Source organism: Oncorhynchus keta, chromosome 1 (assembly GCF_023373465.1).
Source record: "Oncorhynchus keta strain PuntledgeMale-10-30-2019 chromosome 1, Oket_V2, whole genome shotgun sequence".
Taxonomy (NCBI): Eukaryota; Metazoa; Chordata; class Actinopteri; order Salmoniformes; family Salmonidae; genus Oncorhynchus; species Oncorhynchus keta.
This window is the reverse complement of record NC_068421.1, coordinates 37,285,778-37,312,500: the sequence shown is the minus strand read 5'-3', so window position 1 is coordinate 37,312,500 and position 26,723 is coordinate 37,285,778. Positions and strand designations below refer to the sequence as shown.

The 26,723-nt window shown below is 41.9% G+C and overlaps 1 protein-coding gene and 1 long non-coding RNA gene across 3 annotated transcripts; one reads left to right on the top strand and one right to left on the bottom strand.

The window, feature by feature from the left end:
- The first annotated feature begins 26 nt into the window (after positions 1–26).
- LOC118384273 (mitogen-activated protein kinase kinase kinase kinase 5-like) lies at positions 27–26,702 on the top strand. 2 transcript variants are annotated; one of them, XM_035770664.2, is made up of 33 exons: positions 27–198; positions 2,509–2,836; positions 10,474–10,531; positions 11,443–11,533; positions 11,708–11,772; positions 12,631–12,686; positions 12,816–12,863; positions 13,161–13,203; positions 13,315–13,387; positions 13,500–13,631; positions 13,951–14,013; positions 14,150–14,231; positions 15,357–15,473; positions 15,661–15,742; positions 17,527–17,579; positions 18,192–18,253; positions 18,425–18,469; positions 18,587–18,607; positions 20,912–20,957; positions 21,661–21,820; positions 22,023–22,123; positions 22,203–22,244; positions 22,558–22,713; positions 23,327–23,387; positions 23,603–23,705; positions 23,980–24,038; positions 24,228–24,331; positions 24,582–24,759; positions 24,889–24,957; positions 25,134–25,226; positions 25,395–25,518; positions 25,611–25,736; positions 26,619–26,702. In XM_035770664.2, exons 2-32 carry the CDS (start codon positions 2,729–2,731, stop codon positions 25,705–25,707), a joined length of 2,592 nt encoding a protein of 863 aa, XP_035626557.1. In that variant the 5' UTR covers positions 27–198; positions 2,509–2,728; the 3' UTR covers positions 25,708–25,736; positions 26,619–26,702. The 2 variants fall into 2 exon arrangements, with proteins under 2 accessions (XP_035626557.1, XP_052379719.1); XM_052523759.1 differs by having other exon boundaries at positions 25,611–26,702.
- On the bottom strand, positions 22,698–23,320 carry LOC127931363 (uncharacterized). The gene is made up of 3 exons (XR_008140811.1): positions 23,023–23,320; positions 22,849–22,964; positions 22,698–22,790 (listed from the first exon to the last, which is right to left on the bottom strand). It is a non-coding gene; the product is annotated as an uncharacterized LOC127931363 (long non-coding RNA).
- Positions 26,703–26,723: the final 21 nt, after the last annotated feature.

The window sequence follows — 26,723 nt, the reverse complement described above, 5'->3', positions numbered from 1 at the left end:
GAATGGCCAAATATATGCACTATAATTATCATTGACGAGCGTTTCGAATGACGTGAATGCACCGAGGAGCCTGAATGTGATGGTTTTACTACCACTAGACTGAAACCAATTTGGTTCCTGGTTCCTACCCAAACAAAATGACTGCTGCATGGTAAATTGACTGCCTCCTATTGTTGTGATGGAGTATGAACTATTAAGGTAAATATATTGGTTGCTGTAAAAACAGTATATTTAGTATTGCTCTCACATTGTAATATGTTCTATAGTTACAGTGTTGTGCTAATTAGCAAATCAACTTTAATTTGTTTATTTTACCTGAGAACACATTCTAATTTACAGGGGAACAGTTACAGGATGAATGAGCCAATTGTAAACTGGGGATGATTAGGTTAGGAATTTAACCAGGACATTTATTTAGTGACCACAGAGAGTCAAGACACCCATTCAGGACACCCATTTAACATCCCATCCAAAATACAGCATCCTACACAGGGTAATGGCCCCAATCACTGCCCCAGGGTATTGGGATTATTTTTGTTTTGAGCAGTGGAAAGGGTGCCTCCTACTGGCCCCCCAACACCACTACCAGCAGCATCTGGTCTCCCATCCAGGACCAAACCTGCTTAGCTTCAGAAGCAAAGCAGCAGTGGGATGCAGGGTGGTAAACTGCTGTTGGGCTAGATCCAGCAGGGGACAGATTTTTTCTTGAGGGGATGCTCAGGGGGCCGGTACAGCATTACAAATGATTTGTAGACTGCAATTTGACTGCAAGAATCCCAAACATATATAATATTTGACTAAAACATAATCATTTCAATCCTTGCTTACATTTGTATACAATCACTTATAGTGTCTCTATTATGCGTGGGAATACCTGGGAAAAGATTTCCAAAAAGGAAATCATTTGGAGGTGATTTCCTGATGTTTTTACAGTATTTTATGTCCAATAATGAACATTTGAAATAATACAAATGTGTATTTATTTTTGCTCAGAAAACCATTGGTTTCCAGTTGGGGAACACTGTGCTAGTGCATGTGGTATGTGATATAGCCTGTGCTTAATGCAACAGTGATCTCTTTTTCAGTGCTGATGTGTGGTTTCTAGGAGACTGCACAAGTGCAAGACATTACTTCCTTTTATGGCCAAACCTTTAAATGACATAGGCATCGACTTATCTCTCTGCCTTATCTCTCTGCCTTATCTCTCTGCCTTGAAACTCCATTATAAAGTGACATTTATATTATCAGTTAGTGCACACTGTCATATGCATATCACAACTAACGCCAAATAGTCTCATTTCAAACCTGATCATCAGCCGTACTATCCCATAGGCCTTAATTGCCCTTTCGATATTTTAATGAAGGTTATCTGTGGTTGCTTGCTATATGCCTATGGCAAACAACAGTGGGTGTTTGTGTGCTATGGCCTTTGACAGACACACTTTGGGCTTTCTTGTATGCTCAGACACGCACACACACTTTCAGACTCATCATCATACGCTGCTGCTACTCTGTTCTTTATTTTACTCATATTATGATCTATCCCGATGCATAGTCACTTAACCCTGCCTTTGTGTCCATATCTACCTCAAATACCCTGCACAGTGATCTGGTACTGATACTTCCTGTATATAGCTCCACAGTGATCTGGTACTGATACTTCCTGTATATAGCTCCATTCTTGTGTATTTTATTCCTCGTGTTAATTATTATGATTTTTAACTCTGCATAGTTGGGGAGGGCTCGTAAGCATTTCACGGTCAAGTCTACACCCGTTGTATTTGGCGCATGTGACAACATTTGATTTGACAATATTATGCGATATAGCCTGCTGTCATTCTAACAACAGTATATGCATATTATTGTACAATGTTTTTAGTGCTCTCAGCAGGTCCAGAAAAGGTTTTCTCTCTTTTGATTTCTTACTAATTTCTTATCACCAATACTGGAGCAATGTGATGCCTTTGACTTATGTCCTTTGGTAGTCAGAGAATTCAATCAATTAAGTATGCGTCAGAATGTTTTTTTCAAGTTTCCTCATTGGAAGTAATATTTTAGATAATGAAGCATGGCAAATAATGGTTTAATGTTTAACACTGTTCTTGTTTCTCATGTGTATCGACATGCTACTGTTGCTCTACAGGAAGTCAGGCCATTATAAATGGCTCCAAACGAGAGCAGTGTTGCAGATGTGTAGCTCACACCTCTGCAGGCTTGCCCAAGTTGACAAGAAAGAACCCACACAGAAAACCGAGTAGCGCAGCTGTACGCACGCACGCACGCACACACACACACACACACACACACACACACACACACACACACACACACACACACACACACACACACACACACACACACACACACACACACACACACACACACACACACACACACACACACACAAATAATGTAAAAAAGCCAATGGTGAAACTAAGTCTCATTCCCTCTCTCTCTCTCTCTCTGTCTCTCTCTCTTTCTCTCTTTCATACACTCATACCTTCACAGACATACACCCAACAGGAAATAAAACCAGAGTAAATGTAAATGAGGTTCACTGAGCATGCAACAGAGAGAGAAGAAAGAGACCAGAGGGAGGGGGGTTTAACTGGTGAGTGAAGAAGGAAGGTGAGAGAGAGTGTGGTGTGGTGTTTGTTCGCCTCAGCAGGAACAGCAGTCATTGGAGGGAGTTTGCGTCTGTGTGTGTTTGTGCCATGCCCCAGGAGTAATGGACTCCCAGAACCGGGCTGCACTGGACATCTCCACCCGGAATCCCCAGGAGGACTTTGAGATTCTGCTCCGGGTCGGTGGAGGCACCTATGGCGAAGTTTACAAGGTCAGAGATTAAAACAACTCACAGCAAGGACATTTTCAGATAGTTTTATGCTACCTTGTTGTTGTGCTTTTAACTTTTTTTGTCATGCTTCTAATGGTGGCCTGTGTTTCAAATGTCAATAGTCTGATTAACAGTAACATTTTCCATTTAAGATTGTATTTGTGGGGGCAGGCAATTGTTTGATTTCATGTAGGCCTAAATCATGTCTCAAGTAAATTAACCTTGTTGGATTATTTCATTCACATTCTCAGGGAATTTAGACTTTGTTTTTTTGTAATTCCTGTTTAGTGGTTTTAGAAAAAAATAGATTTTAGATGAACTTTTTTCATATACAGGTTTCCTTTGTCTCTTCATCTTTCACTTAGGGTTAATGAATATGGCCCTTTGTACTACCTTAAAGTGTATTACATTAAAGCATTAAAGCACACTTGAATCACTCTTGCTTTATCTCAGTTCTGTTTCCTCAAATAGTGAAAGATTGGCTCATAGCTCACCAGGGAAAAGAGGTTGATCTGTTGTCTTTCTTCAGGTAACTAAGTCCTATACTCTTACCATGAGGTCAGTTGTGTTTACCTCTCACAGCTCAACCCCAGCCAGTTACACTGTGGCTTTGTATGTAGCAATTTTGTTCATGGGCAGAATGTCTTCTCAGTCAGTAACTGTGTTGGAACAAGACAAACTGTCACTGCACTGGAGAATTCACCGTCCTAAAGACACATTAGATACACAATGTGTTAACCTTGAATCAGGATAGGTGCGTAAAGGATGTGACCAGTAAGTGAGTTGGAACATCACATCCATTAAAACAAATACAGAAGCTTAATCATTGATATGCATGGATGTTGGGAGGCAATATCAAACTGTATCCTGCAGTAACACTTGTTTTGTACAAGTTGCAAGGACACATTCTATTTCTTGAGTAAGTCATATTGTCACCGGTCACAGAACTTTGCAGAAATGCAGTGTGCTTTGCACCTGTTTGAACAGCACATTATGAGTGTGCTATTCAGCACCAGCCATGATCATTTCATTCAGTTGCTACGTGCCTTCTCTGTGCTGGACGCTAATTCTACAGTATAGGAACATTTGGTGCAAATTGTGTATCTTATGTGGAATGTATACCCCTTTCCAGGATCCTGATACACTCTACAATGTCAATAATGGTATTGTAGAAAAATGACAAAGATTTTACAATATCATGAGTGGCCTTACTGAACGAGCATAGGCAGAGTATGCCAGCTGCTGTGTTCAGGAGCTTGCCCACTGTACATCTGACTGATGCAAAGTCTGAGGGATATGGAGCTCACTTCCTCTCCAGAGAGAAACGGAGGCCATCGATAGATTCTGCTCTATTTTCACAGTACTTTGCATTTTTTCAACAACTTATGGTAGCAATGTCTGCAAACTGTTTTTTTTGTGCAAAGTGAATAAATACACATTCAAAGCACTGAAGCCACAAGGGCTTTCACAATAATACACTCACCCACAGGCACATACACACAAGCCGACACACATACACACACATAGACACACACACACACTTATCCACTCTCAAAGGCCTATGTGTTGATTCAACAAGCAGACAGAACACTGATGGAGACCTGCAGATGCGGCACTTTGCTTACCCACAGTGTCAAGGAAACAGGCCAGCCTTGAGTGAGCATTTTTGTATTTTTAAAAATTGTACCTTTATTTAACTAGCATGTGGGGAAGAGGAAGAACATGTTTGGTTTGCATGCTGTCTACGTTAAGTGTTTGGAGGGGTTGAGGTGGGGGCGGTCAAGGACACAAAAATAAACACCAGAAAAATACCTGGACTACTGCCGATGTTTGTCAATGTCTCATATGTTCATTATCGTGGCAAGTTGTTCTTGCTGGGCTACAACATGAAGCTCAGTAATTGAAAGAGCTGTGGGGTTTTATGCGTTTGTAACTTTGTACTTCTGCTTCGGCACACTGTTCTATGAAAGCAGAATACTTTTTTGGGTACACATTTAGCTAAGACTCTTTTTTTCAACTTCAACTCCTATCCTCTATCTAGGTTAAATCCATTTGAATTCAATCACTTTTTAATAGCACCCCTTTTGACTTGAACTAAACCTTCCATACATGCAGTATTTGCCCATTGTAGAAGTCATCATAAAAGTGACTTTTTGGACCTGAATGCCAAAACATTCAAGAATAAAGGTGCTCAAAGTTGACCTATTTTGTATACCCCACCATACCATGAGACAGTGATCACTGGAAAAGATAAACAGTTGAGATTTATTTAATTTAAAATCTTATGAACAGGTTTGTTTGTCAACGGTTTTGTAATTCCTTGAAAAAAAACTGTTTTTATAACAATTTAATATTTTGATAACCTTAAATGGAAATGATCTAAAAAAACATGTAAATCTTTTTTTTTCTTCTCATATTTGCATATGTTGTAGCTTAGACCCTGTTTAACATCATCTGAGGTGTTTGTGTTGTGCCCGCCATCAGTTGAGGCACAACATGCTCCTGAATACAGGGTAGGTGTCGAGTTTTGGCTGATAAATGTACTAAAATGGGAATAAAATAGAAATGTCTACTTTGAAATGGTACCACAAAGATGGTTGGAGGTCCACACATCATAGAATACAGTTTTTTAAATATATATACAGTGCCTTGCGAAAGTATTCGGCCCCCTTGGACTTTGCGACCTTTTGCCACATTTCAGGCTTCAAACATAAAGATTTAAAACTGTATTTTTTTTTGTGAAGAATCAACAACAAGTGGGACACAATCATGAAGTGGAACGACATTTATTGGATATTTCAAACTTTTTTAACAAATCAAAAACTGAAAAATTGGGCGTGCAAAATTATTCAGCCCCTTTACTTTCAGTGCAACAAACTCTCTCCAGAAGTTCAGTGAGGATCTCTGAATGATCCAATGTTGACCTAAATGACTAATGATGATAAATACAATCCACCTGTGTGTAATCAAGTCTCCGTATAAATGCACCTGCACTGTGATAGTCTCAGAGGTCCGTTAAAAGCGCAGAGAGCATCATGAAGAACAAGGAACACACCAGGCAGGTCCGAGATACTGTTGTGAAGAAGTTTAAAGCCGGATTTGGATACAAAAAGATTTCCCAAGCTTTAAACATCCCAAGGAGCACTGTGCAAGTGATAATATTGAAATGGAAGGAGTATCAGACCACTCCAAATCTACCAAGACCTGGCCGTCCCTCTAAACTTTCAGCTCATACAAGGAGAAGACTGATCAGAGATGCAGCCAAGAGGCCCATGATCACTCTGGATGAACTGCAGAGATCTACAGCTGAGGTGGGAGACTCTGTCCATAGGACAACAATCAGTCGTATATTGCACAAATCTGGCCTTTATGGAAGAGTGGCAAGAAGAAAGACATTTCTTAAAGATATCCATAAAAAGTGTTGTTTAAAGTTTGCCACAAGCCACCTGGGAGACACACCAAACATGTGGAAGAAGGTGCTCTGGTCAGATGAAACCAAAATTGAACTTTTTGGCAACAATGCAAAACGTTACGTTTGGCGTAAAAGCAACACAGCTCATCACCCTGAACACACCATCCCCACTGTCAAACCTGATGGAGTCAGCAAAAGACCTGACACTGGGACGGAGATTTGTCTTCCAACAAGACAATGATCCAAAACATAAAGCAAAATCTACAATGGAATGGTTCAAAAATAAACATATCCAGGTTAGAATGGCCAAGTCAATGTCCAGACCTGAATCCAATCGAGAATCTGTGGAAATAACTGAAAACTGCTGTTCACAAATGCTCTCCATCCAACCTCACTGAGCTCGAGCTGTTTTGCAAGGAGGAATGGGAAAAGAATTCAGTCTCTCGATGTGCAAAACTGATAGAGACATACCCCAAGCGACTTACAGCTGCAATCGCAGCAAAAGGTGGCGCTACAAAGTATTAACTTAAAGGGGCCGAATACTTTCGCAAGGCACTGTATAGACTTACGTCAATCCTCCATAGGAAAGTATTGAAATCCTAGAAATATAGATGATAGAATAGACATTTAAGTTGACATTCGACCCATGGGTGGACCAGCGGCCATCTTTGTGGTAGTAATTAGAAGTAGAAATGTAAATTATATTTAAATGTCAATGGTGTACCAGCTAAATTGCAGTGGTCTGAAGGGGTAGGTCCATTCTATGAAACATTTTTTCAATGATTGAAATGATACCCACCCTGTATTCAAGAGCATGTTGTTTCTCAACCGATGGTGGGATCAACAAAAAAAACTCAGATGATGTATGGTAGCTACTACATATGGAAATATGAAACAAATCTGAGTTCATGTGTTTTTCGATAATTGACACTAAACAAATTTATGTCATAATCTTCATTTAAAAAATATTTTCCAAGAAGTTCTAAAATAGTTTGACAACCTTGTTAGTAAGCTTTTAAATTACATCAAATTCCACCGTTTACCTTTTCCAGTGATTAAGACATGGATGACTCATAGTATGGTGGGGTATGCCAAATTTGAGCACCTCTATCTCCTGAATGTTTTGGAATTCAGGTCCAAAAAGTATCTTTCTGACCACTTCCACTTCCATGGGCAAACATGTATGGATACTTTCAAAAAGTGGTTCAATTCAAATGGATTTACCCTCTATGGAAGTAGACTTGTTTTGTTTGTAAGCAGGGATCCTACTGATGTGACATTCAGAAGAACTACTTACACAATCTCAAGTTCTCGATGCAATAGAATTTATCCCGCAGGCTCAAATGCATTGACTCGTCATGTACCAAACTAGAAAGGACAGGATAAGGTTGAGTTTCCAATAAAATGCACTGACATGTTGTGCCAGGTGCAATCCTTACAACAGGCCAGAAAGTGGAAATAAAGAAGTGAGAGAGTCATTGGTATTTATAGTATCTACACTTCACAAGAAATAGTGTGTGTGTGGGTGTGTCTATGTGTGTGTGGACTTGTGTGGATGTGTTTAACTAGACTTGTAGAAGTCCCCACGAGAATAGTAAACAAAAAAAATTGAACCAACTGGGGACATTTTGTTGGTCCCCACAAGGTCAAATGCTATTTCTAGGAAGTAGAGGGTTAACGTTAGAATTAGTGTAGGGTTAGAATTAGGTTTAGGGTTAGGGTTAGTAGCTAGGGTTAGTTTAGGAGCTAGGGTTAAGTTTTTTGGGTTAGGGTTAGGCTTAAGGTTAATGTTAGGGTAAGGGGTTAATGAAAATAGGATTTTGAATGGGACTGAATTGTATATCACAAAGTAGAACTGTAGATGACCTCTTACTTTTTGTTTGGCTGAATTCTTTCTCCCTTACTCTTTCCCAACATTTTCCCAGTTAAAGAGAAATCACAAATCAGCCTAACCTATACACACACACACACACACATACACACACACACACAAACTCCTCCGCCCAAAACATCTTCTGCATTCGCCTATTTTTATAGATTTAATTTGAGGGATCATAAGTCATTCATCATTATCGACTGCTGTGCTTCTTAAGACATTTATCCTCCATGAGTATAAGAGCTGGTGAGTGTCTGCATCTGTGTGGTGTCAATCTGTCAATAATGTTAGTGACGTCACCATGGAAACGGCCTGACTTCGATCACAATGTTTCCAGTGGTCTGTGAGAGGAGCACTGTTTGTTTTGTGGCTTTCCTTCAGTGACCATCTCTCTCCACTCAACCCAGCCCCCCGCCAGCTAACCCCACCCTATTGTCTGCCTACTTTCCACTGTGCACACCCAGGGGCTTCAGTTGAAGTCGGAAGTTTACATACACTTAGGTTGGAGTCATTAAAACTTGTTTTTCAACCACTCCACAGATTTCTATAGTTTGTTAATAAAGTATAGTTTTGGCAACTCGTTTAGGACATCTACCTTTTGCATGACACACGTCATTTTTCAAACAATTGTTTACAGACAGATTATTTGACTTATAATTCACTGTGTCACAATTCCAGTGGGTCACAATTTTACATACACTACGTTGACTGTGCCTTTTAAACAGCTTGGAAAAATCTAGAAAATTATGTCATGGCTTTAGAATCTTCTGATACGCTAACTGACATACTTTGAGTCAATTGGAGGTGTACCTGTAGATGTATTTCAAGGCCTACCTTCAAACTCAGTGCCTCTTTGCTTGACCTAAATGGGAAAATCAAAAGAAATCAGCCAAGACCTCAGAAAAAACTGTAGACCACCACAAGTCTGGTTCATCCTTGTGATCAATTTCCAAATCGGCTGAAGGTACCACGTTCATCTGTACAAACAATAGTACGCAAGTATAAACACCATGGGACCACGCAGCCATCATACCGCTCAGGAAGGAGACGCGTTCTGTCTCCTAGAGATTAACGTACTTTGGTGTGAAAAGTGCAAATCAATCCCAGAACAACAGCAAAGGATATTGTGAAGATGCTGGAGGAAACAGGTACAAAAGTATCTATATCCACAGTAAAACGAGTCAACATAACCTAAAAGGCCGCTCAGCAAGGAAGAAGCCCCTGCTCCAAAACCACCATAAAAAAGCCAGACTATGGTTTGCAACTGCACATGGGGACAAAGATCATACTTTTTGCAGAAATGTCCTCTGGTCTGATGAACCAAAAAGAACTGTTTGGCCATAATGACCATCGTTATGTTTGGAGGAAAAAGGGGGCGGCTTGCATGCCAAATAACACCATCCCAACCGTTGAGGACGGGGGTGGCAACATCATGTTGTGGGGGTGCTTTGCTGCAGGAGGGACTGATGCACTTCACAAAATAGATGGCATCATGAGGTGGGAAAATCATGTGGATATATTGAAGCAACATCTCAAGACATCAGTCAGGAAGTTAAAGCTTGGTGGCAAAATGGCTTAAGGACAATAAAGTCAAGGTATTGGAGTGGCAATCACTAAGCCCTGACCTCAATCCTATAGAACATTTGTGGGCAGAACTGAAAAAGTGTGTGCGAGCAAGGAGGCCTACAAACCTGACTCAGTTACACCAGCTCTGTCAGGAGGAATGGGTCAAAATTCACCAAACTTATTGTGGGAAGCTTGTTGAAGGTTACCCGAAACGTTTGACCCAAGTTAAACAATTTAAAGGCAATGCTCCCAAATACTAATTGAGTGTATGTAAACTTCTGACCCACTGAGAATGTGATGAAAGAAATAAAAGCTGTGCTGATCCTAACTGACCTAAGACAGGGCATTTTTACTACGATTAAATGTCAGTAATTATGAAAAAATGAGTTTAAATGTATTTGGCTAAGGTGTATGTATACTTCTGACTTCAACTGTATGTTTAGTGTTGTTGTGTCAACCATCAAACATCTCATTGGTGTTCTCTAGTGTATGTCGGGTGTGTGATTGGGCAATGCTGAAGTAAATAGGACAGTCTGGACTGTCCTGTTAGGTGTTTCCTCATAGCGGACCACAGATCTTTTTAGCACAGTAAACAAAACAGTGAACGCCACAGAAAAGCTTCACCATATCAACTCTCAACAGATAATGAACACAGTTTTTCAATGGAAAGTAATTGTCGCATAAACTCATAGACACAACATGATCTGTCCTGAGGTCAGTGAATCAGGTTATACTCCCCTTCCATAACAAGTCCACTGACTGATGCAGCTGTCTGTTACTCAGGCTCGGAACAAGCAGAACGGGGAGCTGGCGGCCATCAAGGTCATCAAGATGGAGCCAGGTAAAATAACCCCCCTCTATTACTACAGATACTGGAGACCACACATGGGCTCAAATCAATTATTTATATATACACTAGATGACTAATAGGGGGCGCTGTGTTGAAGCCACCATGCCTCCATCTTGGTACTCCTCCACCGTTGTAAAAAATGTTTTGGAATCTATAGAAAACCATTTATTAATGTCTATATTCATTTTACCATGTTTATTCTATTACAGACACCTTAATGCATACTTTAAATTATATTATGTGAGCTAAACATACAAATAAAAAAAATATCTATATATCTTTTTTATCCTTAAAGTATGATTTTTTGAGATTACTAATCTTACTGTCCCCACTACAACAACAAAAAAATACTTAAATACATGTAATTTTGTCCTTGAAACATTTAATTGAAATACTGTAGAATTCCATTCATTCCTATGGAGGACAGCACCTACTGGGGAGTGCCAATATAGCCGACCGGTGGCTTCGAAGCCTCTCAATGGCCAATACATAGCATCAGCAATCCAGGGTTTATATACATCATTGGTTCAAATACTATTTCATATCTTTCAAATACTTGGAGCGTTTGCTTTAACCTGTCTGGAGTACCAGGTGGGTGGAGTTTGGTCATTCTAGACATTTATATTGGTTCCATTACAACAGGCAAGCTTAATTGAGCACAAATATAGTATTTGAAATGATTTCAAGTAGTATTTGAATCCAGGTCTGAAAGAAACAAACCTTTCAATCCACATTGGTATCAGATTTCCGAGGTAATGCCGTTGTCAAATGTTACCGTTCCACAAAAATAATTGGTTACAAACCAAGATGATGTTGTGGTGCTATATTGTGACATCATCTGGCATCCATATACATTGCAGTGTGGAACATGATATAAAATGATATGACATTTTCCCACACAGAGGAGGACTTCTCAGTAATCCAGCAGGAGATCGTCATAGTGAAGAGCTGCAAGCACCGCAACATTGTGGCCTACTATGGCAGCTATATACGGTGAGTGGGCACTGAGCAGGCCCTGCCACACACAGCCACATATCATACTCTAGTTGGAATGGGATGATACAGACTAACTGGGAATATTATCAGTTGTGATCATGATAAAGTTACTGGGAGTATAAACCTTTAATATGACAGATGCGTGTGTGTGACATGCATGTCTGTTTCCAGGGCCAACACGCTGTCGATCTGCATGGAGTTCTGTGGAGGAGGCTCTCTCCAGGATGTCTACCATGGTGTGTGTGTGTGTGTGTGTGTGTGTGTGTGTGTGTGTGTGTGTGTGTGTGTGTGTGTGTGTGTGTGTGTGTGTGTGTGTGTGTGTGTGTGTGTGTGTGTGTGTGTGTGTGTGTGTGTGTGTGTGTGTGTGTGTGTGTGTGTCAGCTTAGGTTGATTTGTGATGTATTAACTGAGAAAACTCTGAGGAGGAAGGTGAAATTGTTAGACTAACAGAAGGTGAGAGGTGATCCATAGTATGTGTGGATGAAAGAGACATAAAGCTGTTTGATCAGGCTTTGACTACAGATCAGTCTCACAACCAGCAGGGTTTACTCTGTGAAGTACCTCTGGCAGGAAGTTTTGTCACGTTAGGACGTGCACAAAGTTCAAACACAGCAACACTCTTAAAGGTCACCTACACTCTTGTAAAAAAAAAAGGTGCTATCTATAACCTAAAAGGGTTCTTCAGCTGTCCCTGTAGGAGGACCTTTTGAAGACTATTTTGGGCTCCATGTAGAACCCTTTCTACAGAGAGTTCTACATGGAACCACAAAGGGTTATTCTATGAGGACAGCCGAAGATCCCTTTTGGAACACTTTTTTTCTAAGAGTGTATCACCATTTACCATTACGCTGAAAAGAAACCTCCGCCCAAAACATCTGCATTCGCCGATTTTCATAGATTTAATTTGAGTGATCATAAGTTACTCATCATTATCGACTGCTGTGCTTCTTATGACATTTGTCACATTGTCCTCCAGAGTAATGTGTGTGGGTGTGTGTGTGTGTGTGGGTGAACTGGAGCAGATTACGATCTACAACTGTAACAGAGTTTATAAAACAGTGTCCTACTTCACACCCTCTTTTCTCTCCCTCTAGTGACTGGACCTCTCTCTGAGCTTCAGATTGCATTTGTCTGCAGGGAGATGTTGCAGGTTAGACCACTCATATCACACATTACAATATAGCATGGATAACATGTCACTTGGCTGTTTTAGGTAATAGTTTTGATATCTCCAGCTTTGATATCAACACGTAACAGTGTACTAACTGTCTACCTGCAGGGTCTGGATTACTTACATGGCCAGAAGAAGATTCACAGAGACATAAAGGTGAAATGACCAGGTTTGACTCCCTAATGTGCTGGGATGAGTCATGCCTCTATAACGGTTATGAATGGCCCATGGGGGCAGGAGTCTATCTCCTGTTTCAGTAGCATGAGTCAACTTGATGTACTAGTACACCTCCTAGACAGGACGCTAGTCTGTCGCTAAGGGTCGTTCTGGCTGAGACAAGGCTTGCTTTAAGTTATGATGCAATGTTTGTTGTGTTTTCATGCTGTCCAGACAGCATATACTGTACACATTGCTCTGTCATGATGGCTTTTGTCTCTTCTTCCTGTTGTCCAGGGTGCAAACATCCTCCTGAATGACCTTGGAGAGGTGAAGCTAGGTGTGTGACTGTGAAGCCCTAGTACACTCATCAGGAAGTAAATAATGACATCGAAATCATACATTTTCTGTCCTCACATTAAACAAGTGACGCATTTATCTGGCTGTTTAGCGGACTTTGGGATTTCGGCACAGATCACGGCTACTCTGGCACGGCGGATGTCCTTCATCGGGACTCCTTACTGGTGAGGTTGAAGGTCAAATGAGTCCCCTCCCTTTGGCTCTTCTTGAGGTTGTATCTGATGTCAGATGGTCTTGATGTTAATGGTAGCGGTTGCGGTTGCCCGTGTCTTCCAGGATGGCGCCAGAGGTGGCTGCCGTGGCGATAAAGGGGGGTTACAACGAGCTGTGTGACGTGTGGTCTGTAGGAATCACTGCTATCGAGCTGGCTGAGCTGCAACCCCCATTGTTCGATGTGCACCCACTAAGGTAAGGTAATCACACACACACAAACACACACACACACACAACATTCTTTCTTACATTCACACTCCCCGCAGAAAGAATCAAGACGTTCCTCTTTCTACACCCCCTTATGTTCCAGTTGTATGTACATTCATGCCTGACGTTTACGCACATGCCGTTTACCCACTTTTTTACATTTCATTTCACCTTTATTTATACAGGTAAGTCAATTAAGAACTTATTCTTAGTTACAATGTCGACCTGTGATGACACACACCCACAAAAACAGACACACAGACAGACAGACACACAAACCTCACATCAAAGTCTGGTCTTTTCTCAGGGTGCTGTTCCTCATGTCCAAAAGTGGCTACCAACCTCCTAAACTAAAGGAAAAGGCCAAATGGTATGCAGTAAAACCATTACTATCCACCTGGGCTGTGGTAATGATACCTGTATTCTTTAATTCTGTCAATTAATCTACATTCTGTAATATGCAGTTGGTTAAAACAACAGTATTTCTTCCACCACTTTCATGTTAGGTCCTCGATTTTCTATAACTTTGTCAAGGCAATGCTGATCAGGAACACTAAGAAGAGACCCAGTGCCTCAAAGATGCTGACAGTGAGTAAACCTCAAGAAACACAGAGAATGTCTCTCTTCTCTGCTCGATCTCACTCACTCACCCACCGGTTCTCTTTCTCCTTCCCTCACTTTTCTTCAAATGCACTAGCTACAATAGTGAAAGTGGGCAGTAAGATCACAGGAGTGCAGCAGAGTAGTCTGTCTGACCTGTACAACAGAGAAGGGGTGAGAAAGGAAGAATCCATCCTGTCTGACTGTTCCCACCCCCTACAACATGAGTTCCAGGTCCTACCCTCTGGCTCCCAGTTTAGATCCCCCACTGTTAAGACTAACAGGTCCAAGCACTCCTTCACCCTTATGACCATTGCCCTTTTCAATACAGGGAAGAGAAGGAGGTAGGCTAGACATGATGATGATGTTGAGGATGACGACCGTAATATGTTGTTGACGTTGATGTTTTTTTGGTTTTGCCGGCACGTTGTTGATATATTGTTGACGAGATGATCTGAAAATGCACTGAGCACTTTACTTATTAGGTGACTTTGGCTTGCTATACTTTTGTGCTGCTGCTAATGTCAATCACTAGTAGGCCTATTGTATACACTCAGTATACCAAACATTAAGAATATGGTATTGATATTGAGTTGCACTCCTTTTTGCGCTCAGAACAGCCTCAATTATTTAGGGAAAGGTGTCGAAAGAGTTCCACAGGGATGCTGGCCCATGTTGACTCCAATGCTTCCCACAGTTGTGTGAAGTTGGCTGGATGTCCTTTGGGTGGTGGGCCATTCCTGAAACACACCGGAAACTGTTGAACGTGAAAAACCCAGCAGCATTGCAGTTCATGCCACAAGGCCTAAAAATCCTTCTTTAACCTGTCTCCTCCCCTTCATCTACACTGATTGAAGTGGATTTAACAATTGACATCAATAAGGGATCATAGCTTTCACTTGGATTCACCTGGTCAGCCGATGTACACTCAGTGTATGTGTCTATTAATGGCTGCCCTATGACTTCATGTACTAGCCCACAAATAAAGTTGAAACTTTGGCTCATCTATTCATCTCTTGTAATCACTGTACGCCTTTTTCTCTCCTTGATATCCCCCCCCCCTCTCTCTTTCTTTCTCTCCCTATCTCTCTCTGTTTCTCTCTCTTCCTGCAGCACCTGTTTCTGACACAGCCGTGTCTGAGACAGGATTTGATCTTGGATCTGCTGGAGAAGCTGCGTCACCCTGAGAAACTGAAGCCCTCGCTGCCATCTGAGGAGGAAGACGTGGAGGTCAGAGCATCACACACATACCCTCCACAATCAAACACACACACACACTGTAATATCATATAGTAATATACTTTGTATACACAATACACATGAATGATACATATCAATAAACATGATCACACATTGTAAAACACATGTAAAATGTAAGAATGCAGTACTCATGGCTTTATGGTGATATCTCCTATAGGTTGTGGTACCCGGCTCCCTGAGAAGGATCTACTCCATTAACAGACACAACCAGGCAGAGAGAACCAACTCTGACATCAGCTGTGAGATATATATATATATATACAGTGCCTTGCGAAAGTATTCGGCCCCCTTGAACTTTGCGACCTTTTGCCACATTTCAGGCTTCAAACATAAAGATATAAAACTGTATTTTTTTGTGAAGAATCAACAACAAGTGGGACACAATCATGAAGTGGAACAACATTTATTGGATATTTCAAACTTTTTAACAAATCAAAAACTGAAAAATTGGGCGTGCAAAATTATTCAGCCCCCTTAAGTTAATACTTTGTAGCGCTACCTTTTGCTGCGATTACAGCTGTAAGTCGCTTGGGGTATGTCTCTATCAGTTTTGCACATCGAGAGACTGACATTTTTTCCCATTCCTCCTTGCAAAACAGCTCGAGCTCAGTGAGGTTGGATGGAGAGCATTTGTGAACAGCAGTTTTCAGTTCTTTCCACAGATTCTCGATTGGATTCAGGTCTGGACTTTGACTTGGCCATTCTAACACCTGGATATGTTTATTTTTGAACCATTCCATTGTAGATTTTGCTTTATGTTTTGGTTCATTGTCTTGTTGGAAGACAAATCTCCGTCCCAGTCTCAGGTCTTTTGCAGACTCCATCAGGTTTTCTTCCAGAATGGTCCTGTATTTGGCTCCATCCATCTTCCCATCAATTTTAACCATCTTCCCTGTCCCTGCTGAAGAAAAGCAGGCCCAAACCATGATGCTGCCACCACCATGTTTGACAGTGGGGATGGTATGTTCAGGGTGATGAGCTGTGTTGCTTTTACGCCAAACATAACGTTTTGCATTGTTGCCAAAAAGTTCAATTTTGGTTTCATCTGACCAGAGCACCTTCTTCCACATGTTTGGTGTGTCTCCCAGGTGGCTTGTGGCAAACTTTAAACAACACTTTTTATGGATATCTTTAAGAAATGGCTTTCTTCTTGCCACTCTTCCATAAAGGCCAGATTTGTGCAATATACGACTGATTGTTGTCCTATGGACAGAGTCTCCCACCTCAGCTGTAGATCTCTGCAGTTCATCCAGAGTGATCATGGGCCTCTTGGCTGCATCTCTGATCAGTCTTTTCCTTGTATGAGCTGAAAGTTTAGAGGGACGGCCAGGTCTTGGTAGATTTGCAGTGGTCTGATACTCCTTCCATTTCAATATTATCGCTTGCACAGTGCTCCTTGGGATGTTTAAAGCTTGGGAAATCTTTTTGTATCCAAATCCGGCTTTAAACTTCTTCACAACAGTATCTCGGACCTGCCTGGTGTGTTCCTTGTTCTTCATGATGCTCTCTGCGCTTTTAACGGACCTCTGAGACTATCACAGTGCAGGTGCATTTATACGGAGACTTGATAACACACAGGTGGATTGTATTTATCATCATTAGTCATTTAGGTCAACATTGGATCATTCAGAGATCCTCACTGAACTTCTGGAGAGAGTTTGCTGCACTGAAAGTAAAGGGGCTGAATAATTTTGCACGCCCAATTTTTCAGTTTTTGATTTGTTAAAAAAGTTTGAAATATCCAATAAATGTCGTTCCACTTCATGATTGTGTCCCACTTGTTGTTGATTCTTCACAAAAAATACAGTTTTATATCTTTATGTTTGAAGCCTGAAATGTGGCAAAAGGTCGCGAAGTTCAAGGGGGCCGAATACTTTCGCAAGGCACTGTATATATATGGCACTGTATATATATATATATAAATATATAATTATTATTTTCCTTTGTGAACCTGTCCAGGAAATGTACTCGGTTGTATAGATGTGCGACTAATCACTGGATTTGTGTGTGTGTGTGTTATCAGTGGAGCAGCTCTACACCAGGAGGCCAGTAAAGACAGCCTCACCAGAAGCAATGGTAAGTGTGTGTGTGTGTATGAGTGTATATGCGTGTGTGTGGGTAGTGGTGGGAAAAGTACTCATTTGTCATACTTGAGTAAAGATACCTTAATAGAAGGTTACTCAAGTAAAAGTGAAAGTCAGCCAGTAAAATACTACTCGAGTTAAGTAGTACTTTAAAGTATTTTTTTACTGAATACATTGCATAAAAAAACATGAGCTAGCGCACACCCAGAATAATAGTTTGTGTGGAGGTGCTGACTACCGGCGAATAAACTACAAACTATCAAAATAAAGGAATTTATTATACATGGGAGTGTGTGACTTTCTCTCTTTTGATAGTTTATACTTAATACTTTACACCACTGTACCTGTGGTGTACCCATGCCTGTGTACCATTGTGCTTCCTAGTGTGGATACAAATGTAGCCCTGCGTATCTTATTGATCAGCATTCCACAGGGATGCTGGCCCATGTTGACTCCAAGGAGGAGGTAGGCTAGGGATGATGATGATGTTGAGGATGACGACCGTAATATGTTGTTGATGATGGTGGTGTTGACGTTGATTATGTTTTTGTTTTGTTTTGCCGGCACGTTGTTGATATATTGTCGTTGTCTTTCTGTACTTCAGGTACGGTCTACAGTGCAGTGGCACACACTGGGATCCACTGGCAGCGACAAGAGCCTAATTAGGTATGGGGATTACTGCTCAGCAAACCAATAACACACTGACTGATGTCTCCATCATCTCCAAGTCTTCCACTTACAGGACAAATTATCCTATGGGTAATGAGAAGACCACTATTGACTACCGATCTTATCTGGCACTGTGTTGATCTCCTTCCCTTTCTCTCTTCCCCATAGAGACCAATGCATGGACTCAGATGATGACTATGATGACGTGGACATGTAATCACAACGCACACTTGACTATTCATTCATTAGTTTATTGAAATATCTTCAGTTGCACATTTATCTGAGCTGTTTGACAACCCTCTCTACCTTCTCTCTATCTTCTTTCCACAGTCCGACCGTCTGCACAAGAAGGTAAGCAAGCCTACTGAGACTTACTTCACCCATTCAGTCTCATCTGTATTTGTGAGCCCATAGTCACACAGTCCCAAAGTAGGAGTGCTGATGGATCAGCACCACCTCTCTTATCCATTATGATAAAACTGATCCTAGATTAGCACTCCTACTCTGAGACACTTTAGTGAATACCATTCCGGATGTACACTCTTAGAAAGAAGGGTTCCAAAAGGGTTCTTCGGCTCTCCCCAATGGATAACCCTTGTTGTTAAGGGTTCTAGGTGGAACCAAAAAGGGTTCATCAAAGGGTTCTCCTATGACAAATAACTTTTTTTCCCTGAGTGTACTGTATTTCTCGGTTGGGATGGAGTGGATGGACTTCGCTCAACATCATTGTCTTTACCATGGTTAGGTTCTGAACAAATGGAGTAAAAACTCAAAGACAACTAGTACAAAGCTCAAACCAAGTTTATTCACCCACTGGGACAAACAGCTGTCTTATACACATGTCACACTTCACATATCACTGTTGTTGACAACACACATAACCAAAATGATTCACAATTGTCTCCCTATTTCCGCATAATCTGTCACAGTTCCCCGCCCCAATAGGGCATAAACCAACCTCTCTCCGTATTGCTACTGCTAAGACACACAAATCATGTTCAAACTACGTTTGAATATCTTGGATGGGGCTCTCATCCAGAACTTATAGGCAACCTTTTATCACCATCCACATTCCCACTCACTGACAATGTTTCATCAGCACAGATACTCTCAGATATCTCCTATTCTCCATGGTATGCATTTCTGTCCTTTGTCCTTCTGGATGGGCTACTTCTCTACAACCTTTCGTACTAGTACACAAGCATGACAATTTATTTATCCATACACACGCACACTCTACGGCCTCACGGCCACCACGGCTGGGACTTTCGTCCCAACTACGGATCTTGCAGGGGAACAACCCCACTAGGGACCTATCCTTACGGAACCTACCCTACACTGTAGTGTCACCCACGGATCTCGAGGAGAACCAGCTCCACTCGGGACCTATCCTGACGGAACCTACCCTACACCAAATATTTACGACTGGTCATTACACAATGAGCCTACTGAATAAACTCAGGCTTTCTAGGTCCGTATCCTATAATTGGTTCAGCCTACGACTCTCATCTTCCCAAGCTGTCAGAATGAATGGTAAAAGGTATAGGAACTGTGCCTACCTTGTTTTTGGTGCCGGCTCCTGTTTCACTAATTCGGACTCCCTAGTTCGACTGTAAATATTGTGGTGAATCCTGCCGACAACGCCAACTGTTATGTTCTGGACAAACAGAGTAAAAACTCACGGACAACTAGTAAAAATCTCAAAGCAAGTTTATTCACCCACTGGGTCAAACAGCTGCAAAGACATGATTACACAAGCACATATATTTATACCCCCCTACTAGGAGTCAACTCCTTGTACATCAAGACAGCCCTCTGTTGCCAGTCAGTGTTATGAAATGTAATATTTTAAATGGTATATAACTGCCTTAATGTTGCTGGACCCCAGGAAGAGTAACAAAGCAGCAGCTAATGGGGATCCTTAATAAATACAAACACAAATGGGACAAAATAGACAGGGTTGGCATAGAATGTTGACAACATGTCAACTATATTTTAGTCTCCAAATGTTTATTGAAAACATAAATACATTTGCACAATGAGCACTTGATGTCTCCCAAATACATCGTTGCAGTTGTTGGTTAGCTAGCTAGCGAATTTTTGCCAACCCTTAGGAAAAAAGATTGTGGTCAGAGTGCAGTATAACTGCAGTACGCTACAAATACTGTGTCCAAAATAACACCGTTTTCTTTTGCAGTGTAACTGCAGTTACAGTACAGTATAACTTCTGTTCAACTGCAGTACACTGCAGTTATTCTGCAATTACTGCGTCCAAAATATCACAGTCTACTGCAGTAACTGCACTTTTATTGCAGTTTCAAAACTGCAATTTTTTTTGTTGTACTGGATATTAGCATGGACATGTCATCAGTCAAAACACCTCAAAGCAAGACATGGTATCAATAACAAGATACAAAGAGCTGAAATGAGCCGCCAACGATACCCCACATGGCAGCTTCTTGTAATTGTTGCTAGCTAGCTGACCGTTCAGAATGATAACAACGCCCAACTTCTGGACACGTTGATGCGCACATCATTTTCGTGACATTGTCAGCCGACCCGTCTATATAAGAGCTGCATGGGAAAAGAGATCCGAAGATTTGGATGAAAACAACAATCTGAAACACTGAACCATTTCTGTTTCTCCCTGAACAGTGTAACAATCCCACGAGATGACATCCCACCCCCACTCCCTCCTAAGGTAAACAAACACTACATTTTCTAAACTATGGCCATTCGTTACCTCTACATATCCCATGTGTCTATGAATATGGTGTTGACATAGCCTACAGCATAAAGTTGATTAAAGCCACAATTCCAGTGCTTCATATTCCTACGCAGTGTTGGAAAAAGTACCCCATTGTCATACTTGAGTAAAAGTAAAGATACCTTAATAGAAAATTACTCAAGTAAAAGTCATCCGTTAAAATACTACTTCAGTAAAAGTCTAAAAGTTAAATATACTTAAGTATCAAACGTAAAAGTATAAATCATTCAAAATTCCTTACAGTAAGCAAACGAGACAGCACCATTTTCATGTTTTTTTTTTAAATGTACGGATAGCCAAGGGCACACTAACACTCAGACATAATTTACAAACTAATAATTTGTGTTTAGTGATTCCGCTAGATCAGAGGCAGTAGAGATGACTTGGGTTGTTCTCTTGATAAGTGTGTGAATTGGACCATTTTCCTGTCCTGCTAAGCAATCAAAATATAACGAGTACTTTTGGGTGTCAGGTAAAATGTATGGAGTAAAAAGTTTTTTAGGAATGTAGTGAAGTAAAAGTAAAAGTTGGCCAAAATATAAATAGTAAAGTATTGTACAGATACCCCCCAAAAACTACATAAATAGTACTTTAAAGTATTTTTACTTAAGTACTTTACACCACTGTGCCCACACAGCCCAAAGTTTGTCACAGTTCAGAGGAGATTGTGACAGGAGAGGACGAACGTGGCCAGACACTTCACTCCCTCTACGCCCCCTCGCCCCTCCTCCGGACCTCTAGTGCCACCCACACACGCCCCGTCCCCCGTCCGCGCTCCCAGCGAAACGTCAACTCCGGTGAGTGTCAGCTCCACACTTATCCCTATTTGTTACCTACAGTTACCGTTATAGGATCTTCATTTGATATCCCTGTTGTCCCTTCTGAATTGTTTACTGTACCATATACAGTGAATGACCTTTGACCTATGACATTTACCCTGAAGCACATCTTCTCCATGCTCTCTAATGTACAGTAACAACATGATTGTGTCCCCTGTAGACCCTGTTTCCTTCCCATTACACATAACAGACAGACCAGCGGACCTCCAACCACCTGAGCTGCCCCCCAAGAAAGACAGGAGAAGGAGACAGCCTCCCCAGGTATGGATGGGACCAGGAAGTAAAACAGCATTTCATTCCAATATGCATGTTTAGAGTATGTGTCTGTTTTCTGTTGCAGGATCCAGTTGAATGTGCCAGCCCTGTGCTGAAGAAACCTCCAGTAAGTTTGTCCACCAGTCTCACGAGTATGTCGCTCTACATCTTACGACAGTTACTGTAACTCTGTATTGATGCACTGAGACGTACTCACACCTTTATCTGGAACACTATACACACACTACGAACAATGAGAGTGACTCCTGGGCCCATGTTTATAAAGAGTCTCAGACTAGCAGTACTGATCTTGAATATGTTTAGTTTTGTTTATCATAATGATTCTGATGATATGGACACGGGGTAACTGATCCTAGATCAGCTCTCCTACACGGAAACAGTTTATGAATATGGGGTCCTGTTCTCCACCTCGTCTCTAGGTGTACTTTAAGAAAGTATTCCATGGCTGTCCGTTGAAAGTGAATTGTTCAACGTCGTGGGACCATCCGACAACTAAAGACCACCACCTGATCCTGGGAGCAGACGAGGGGATCTACACCCTCAACCTGAACAGCTCAGAGGCCACCATGGAGCTTGTGAGAATCTGCTCTAATGTCTTTCTCTGTCTGCAGTGAGGCTAGATCTGGTCCCGTGTTGAACGTGTCCTAAGACCCTGGACCAGAGCTACAGTGAGGCTAGATCTGGTCCCGTGTTGAACGTGTCCTAAGAACCTGGACCAGAGCTACAGTGAGGCTAGATCTGGTCCCGTGTTGAACGTGTCCTAAGACCCTGGACCAGAGCTACAGTGAGGCTAGATCTGGTCCCGTGTTGAACGTGTCCTAAGACCCTGGACCAGAGCTACAGTGAGGCTAGATCTGGTCCCGTGTTGAACGTGTCCTAAGAACCTGGACCAGAGCTACAGTGAGGCTAGATCTGGTCCCGTGTTGAACGTGTCCTAAGACCCTGGACCAGAGCTACAGTGAGGCTAGATCTGGTCCCGTGTTGAACGTGTCCTAAGACCCTGGACCAGAGCTACAGTGAGGCTAAACGTATTGTTTGAGAGACTAAGCTCATGCTACAGTATGACTGTACAATTCAGTAAAATGGATGTTATAGCTGCACTATTGCATTTTGCTTTGATATTGCTTGAAATCTCTACCTAACTTGAAAACCATTGAAATGTTCTCATTGCCCGAATCTCTCCTGCAGCTCTATCCAGGAAAGTGCAGCTGGGTTTACACCATTAGTAATGTCCTCATGTCAATATCAGGTGAGATCTGCAAGCCATAGACATTCTACAATACTAACATCTGTCAAATAAATAGACTGAAGTGTGTGTGTGTGTGTGTGTGTGTGTGTGTGTGTGTGTGTGTGTGTGTGTGTGTGTGTGTGTGTGTGTGTGTGTGTGTGTGTGTGTGTGTGTGTGTGTGTGTGTGTGTGTGTGTGTGTGTGTGTGTGTGTGTGTGTGTGTGTTTTCGTCCACAGGTAAGTCATCCCAGCTCCATTCTCACTTACTGAAGGAACTGTGTGAGCAGGCCCGAAAGGAGCAGCGAATGGTGGCCTTGCCAACCCACAGACTATTGCCTAGGTAACCCTACAACTCATTGCCATACGCTAGTGCTGCGTCTTATTCATCAGTGAACACCGTAGCAAAGCCTTTCCCAACAGAAAAGCCAAACAAGCATTTCTTATTCTTATTTCTTATTAAGTTCAGTAGTAGTCCCACCCCTGTTTCGGCCTGTTTCATTCCGCTTCGTTCGTAGTGGTGGTGTTTGTTCCCCGGTGTTTGTTGTTGATTATAACAATGTCTCCCCCTGTAGTTAGTATTACGTATCAACATACATTTTCTTTCTTATTTGCAGGAAGTTTTCGGTGTCATGTAAGATACCGGACACCAAAGGCTGCAAGACCTGCTCAGTGGGTGAGAAAAGAGAAGTTGAGAAGTTCTGTTTAGCTTGATAACTAAAGGGTTCAGGCGGTTTGGTCACTGAACTTCAGTTGTAACACGAGTGGGTTTGAAGTCAACGTTGATTTAGATCAATGTGTCTGCTAAATGACTGTTATACTAGAATGCTGAGGTCCTCTTCTGTCCCCCCCTTGCTCCGTGCAGCCAGTAATGTGCAGCAGGGCTGTGTGTTCCTGTGCTGTGCCCTGGAGACCAGTGTGGTGCTCCTGCAGTGGTACGAGCCCATGCATAAGTTCATGCTCATCAAGGTGAGTACACACAGGATCCCACAGCATCCCTTCTCATCATCCTGCTGCCCACTGTCTTCCTGGGTTCTTCAGTAGGACACATCGTAGCAAAACAGTTTGCAAAATATCTTATTGGATAATTTCAGATAATTGCTCACTGTTTCACACCGTTTCAAATTTTCTCCCTACTAGAGACAACCCTGTAGTCACGTCTACTGTCACAGCTGTCAGACCCTGACTACTTCCCTGACTGTGTATTTGTCCCCTGCAGCACTTTGACTTCCCCCTGCCCAGTCCCCTGCATGTGTTTGAGATGATGGTGGCACCGCAGCAGGAGTACCCTCTAGTGTGTATTGGGGTACACAGGGGTCCCAGTCCTGAGCAGCCCATTCAACTGGACAACATGAACCTCAACTCCAACACCTCTTGGTTCACCAACACTGGCTTAGGTATTATGAACTGAACACATCCCAGAGCATGCTTGTTTCTATGAACATACTGTCCAATGGAATTGTGAGCTTTGTTCTTAGTTTGGACCAATCTTACAGTTGTGTTGTAACTGTGTGTTTGTGTTCCAGAGAGCCGGTGTTCTGACACAGTGCAGGTGAACCAGCTGGACTGTAACACTCTGCTGGTGCTCATTGAGAGTAAGTCATGTTGTTAACATCACCATCCACAGGAAGAGTAGGCTAGTTACAGACCAAGTCTGTTTTAACCTCTGTTTTAACCCCTGAATGACAGTGTCTCTATCAATCTATATGATAATGAAAATGAAATGTGTAGGAAGGGCTAATGTGTGTGTACCTCTCTCGCCTTTGAATAGATTCAGTACATATTGTGGACCTGGAGGGGGTGCAGAGGAGCCACCGGATAATTCAAGCTGAGACTACTTTCACTTTTGATGTGGAAGCTGTAGGTAAGAAGGGGAGGAGTAGAGGAGCATGGTCATCATGATAAATCATTGTGAGGTTTGATGGGTGTGGGGGGGGGGGGTGTGTATTGGGAGACGGAGGACCTAATGCACATTCTCTCCCTCTGTCTGTCTGAGGGCCTAATGCACATTCTCTCCGTCTGTCCGGTTCAGTGTATTTTGAGAACACTCTGCTGGCTGTGTGGCGTCATGGCTGGCAGAGGAGAGGAGAGGGCCCATACGTACTGCAGGAGATCACAGACCCCAAGAAGACCTTCCGTCTTGTGGGATCAGACCGGTATGTGTGCCTGTATAGTTCCATGGGATACACACTCACACACACAATCAAGTAAATATTGTTTTGATTAACACATTAATAACCCCCTGCAGGATTGTTGTCATGGAGACAAGACAGAGTGAGGACAATTCGGGGCTCTGTAACCTGTACATCCTGGAGATTGCAGAGAACTATGTCCCAGTACCTTGAGAACTCTAGCACATGGGAACAATCTCAAGGTAGCACCACTGTGAACACTCCAAGCAGCAGCCATGGCACTGTGTCCATGCCCAACAACACTGCTGTGCTGCTGGTTTAAAGGAGCACAGACAGAATTCATCCCTCACAATCTAGGAGCAGATGGAGTGCTTCCACTGCCAGCCCACACAGGCAGTGTGCCCAGACACACATGTGCATTCATTCTTCCACAAATACCTATTTATCCTGTAACAGTACTACAGTACTTGACCTCTGCTGCAACCTGGTCTCAGAGTATTTCGTATTATTCTGTATGTGAATCAGATTATTCTGTATGTGAATCAGAGACACTCCGTTTGGTATGATATGTTATGTTTCGTATGGTATGTATTAATTTATGGATTTCCATCACCCATTTCATATGTTACAAATTACAAATCATATTATATGTTATGAATTTCCAAATGTATAATGTGTTACGAATTTGCAAAAATGTACAATATGTAGCGCATTTGCAAAATGTATGTTACGAATTCTAGCGAACATTAGCTAGCTTGCTAACATTAGCTAGGCTAGGGGTTAAGGTTAAGTTTAAGAGTTAGGTTAAAGGGTTAAGGTTAGGGTTATGTGAAGGGTTAGCTAACGTGCTAAATGGTTGCAAAGTAGCTAAAAAGTAGTAAATTGTTGAAAAGTTGCTAATTAGCTAAAATGTCAAAGTTGTCTGAGATGATATTTGAAATCGCAACCTTTGGGTTGATAGATGTTCGGGTTATAAGCCTACCCATCCACCCCAATTTCGTTTTTGCCTTATGTAACAATCTGTTTTACTATGTAACCATACCAAAGGTAACATGGCATACTAATTTGAGTGTCCCGGAATATTACGTCTACCCTGAGACCAAACTGTCTTTTTTCATCCTCAGGCTCACAGACACAAGCGGGCTCACAGACACACTTCCCATCACAATCTATTCAAATAAATGGGGAACAGTACCCAATAAAGATCTTCCAAGTCTGATTTATTTTTC

Coding starts and splice junctions, on each gene's coding strand:
- LOC118384273 (XM_035770664.2), top strand. CDS start 2,729: ATGGACTCCCAGAACCGGGCTGCACTGGACATCTCCACCCGGAATCCC. Junction 14,014..14,149: donor CTAAAGGAAAAGGCCAAATG/GTATGCAGTAAA, acceptor CTTTCATGTTAG/GTCCTCGATTTTCTATAACT. Junction 18,254..18,424: donor AGCGACAAGAGCCTAATTAG/GTATGGGGATTA, acceptor TCTTCCCCATAG/AGACCAATGCATGGACTCAG.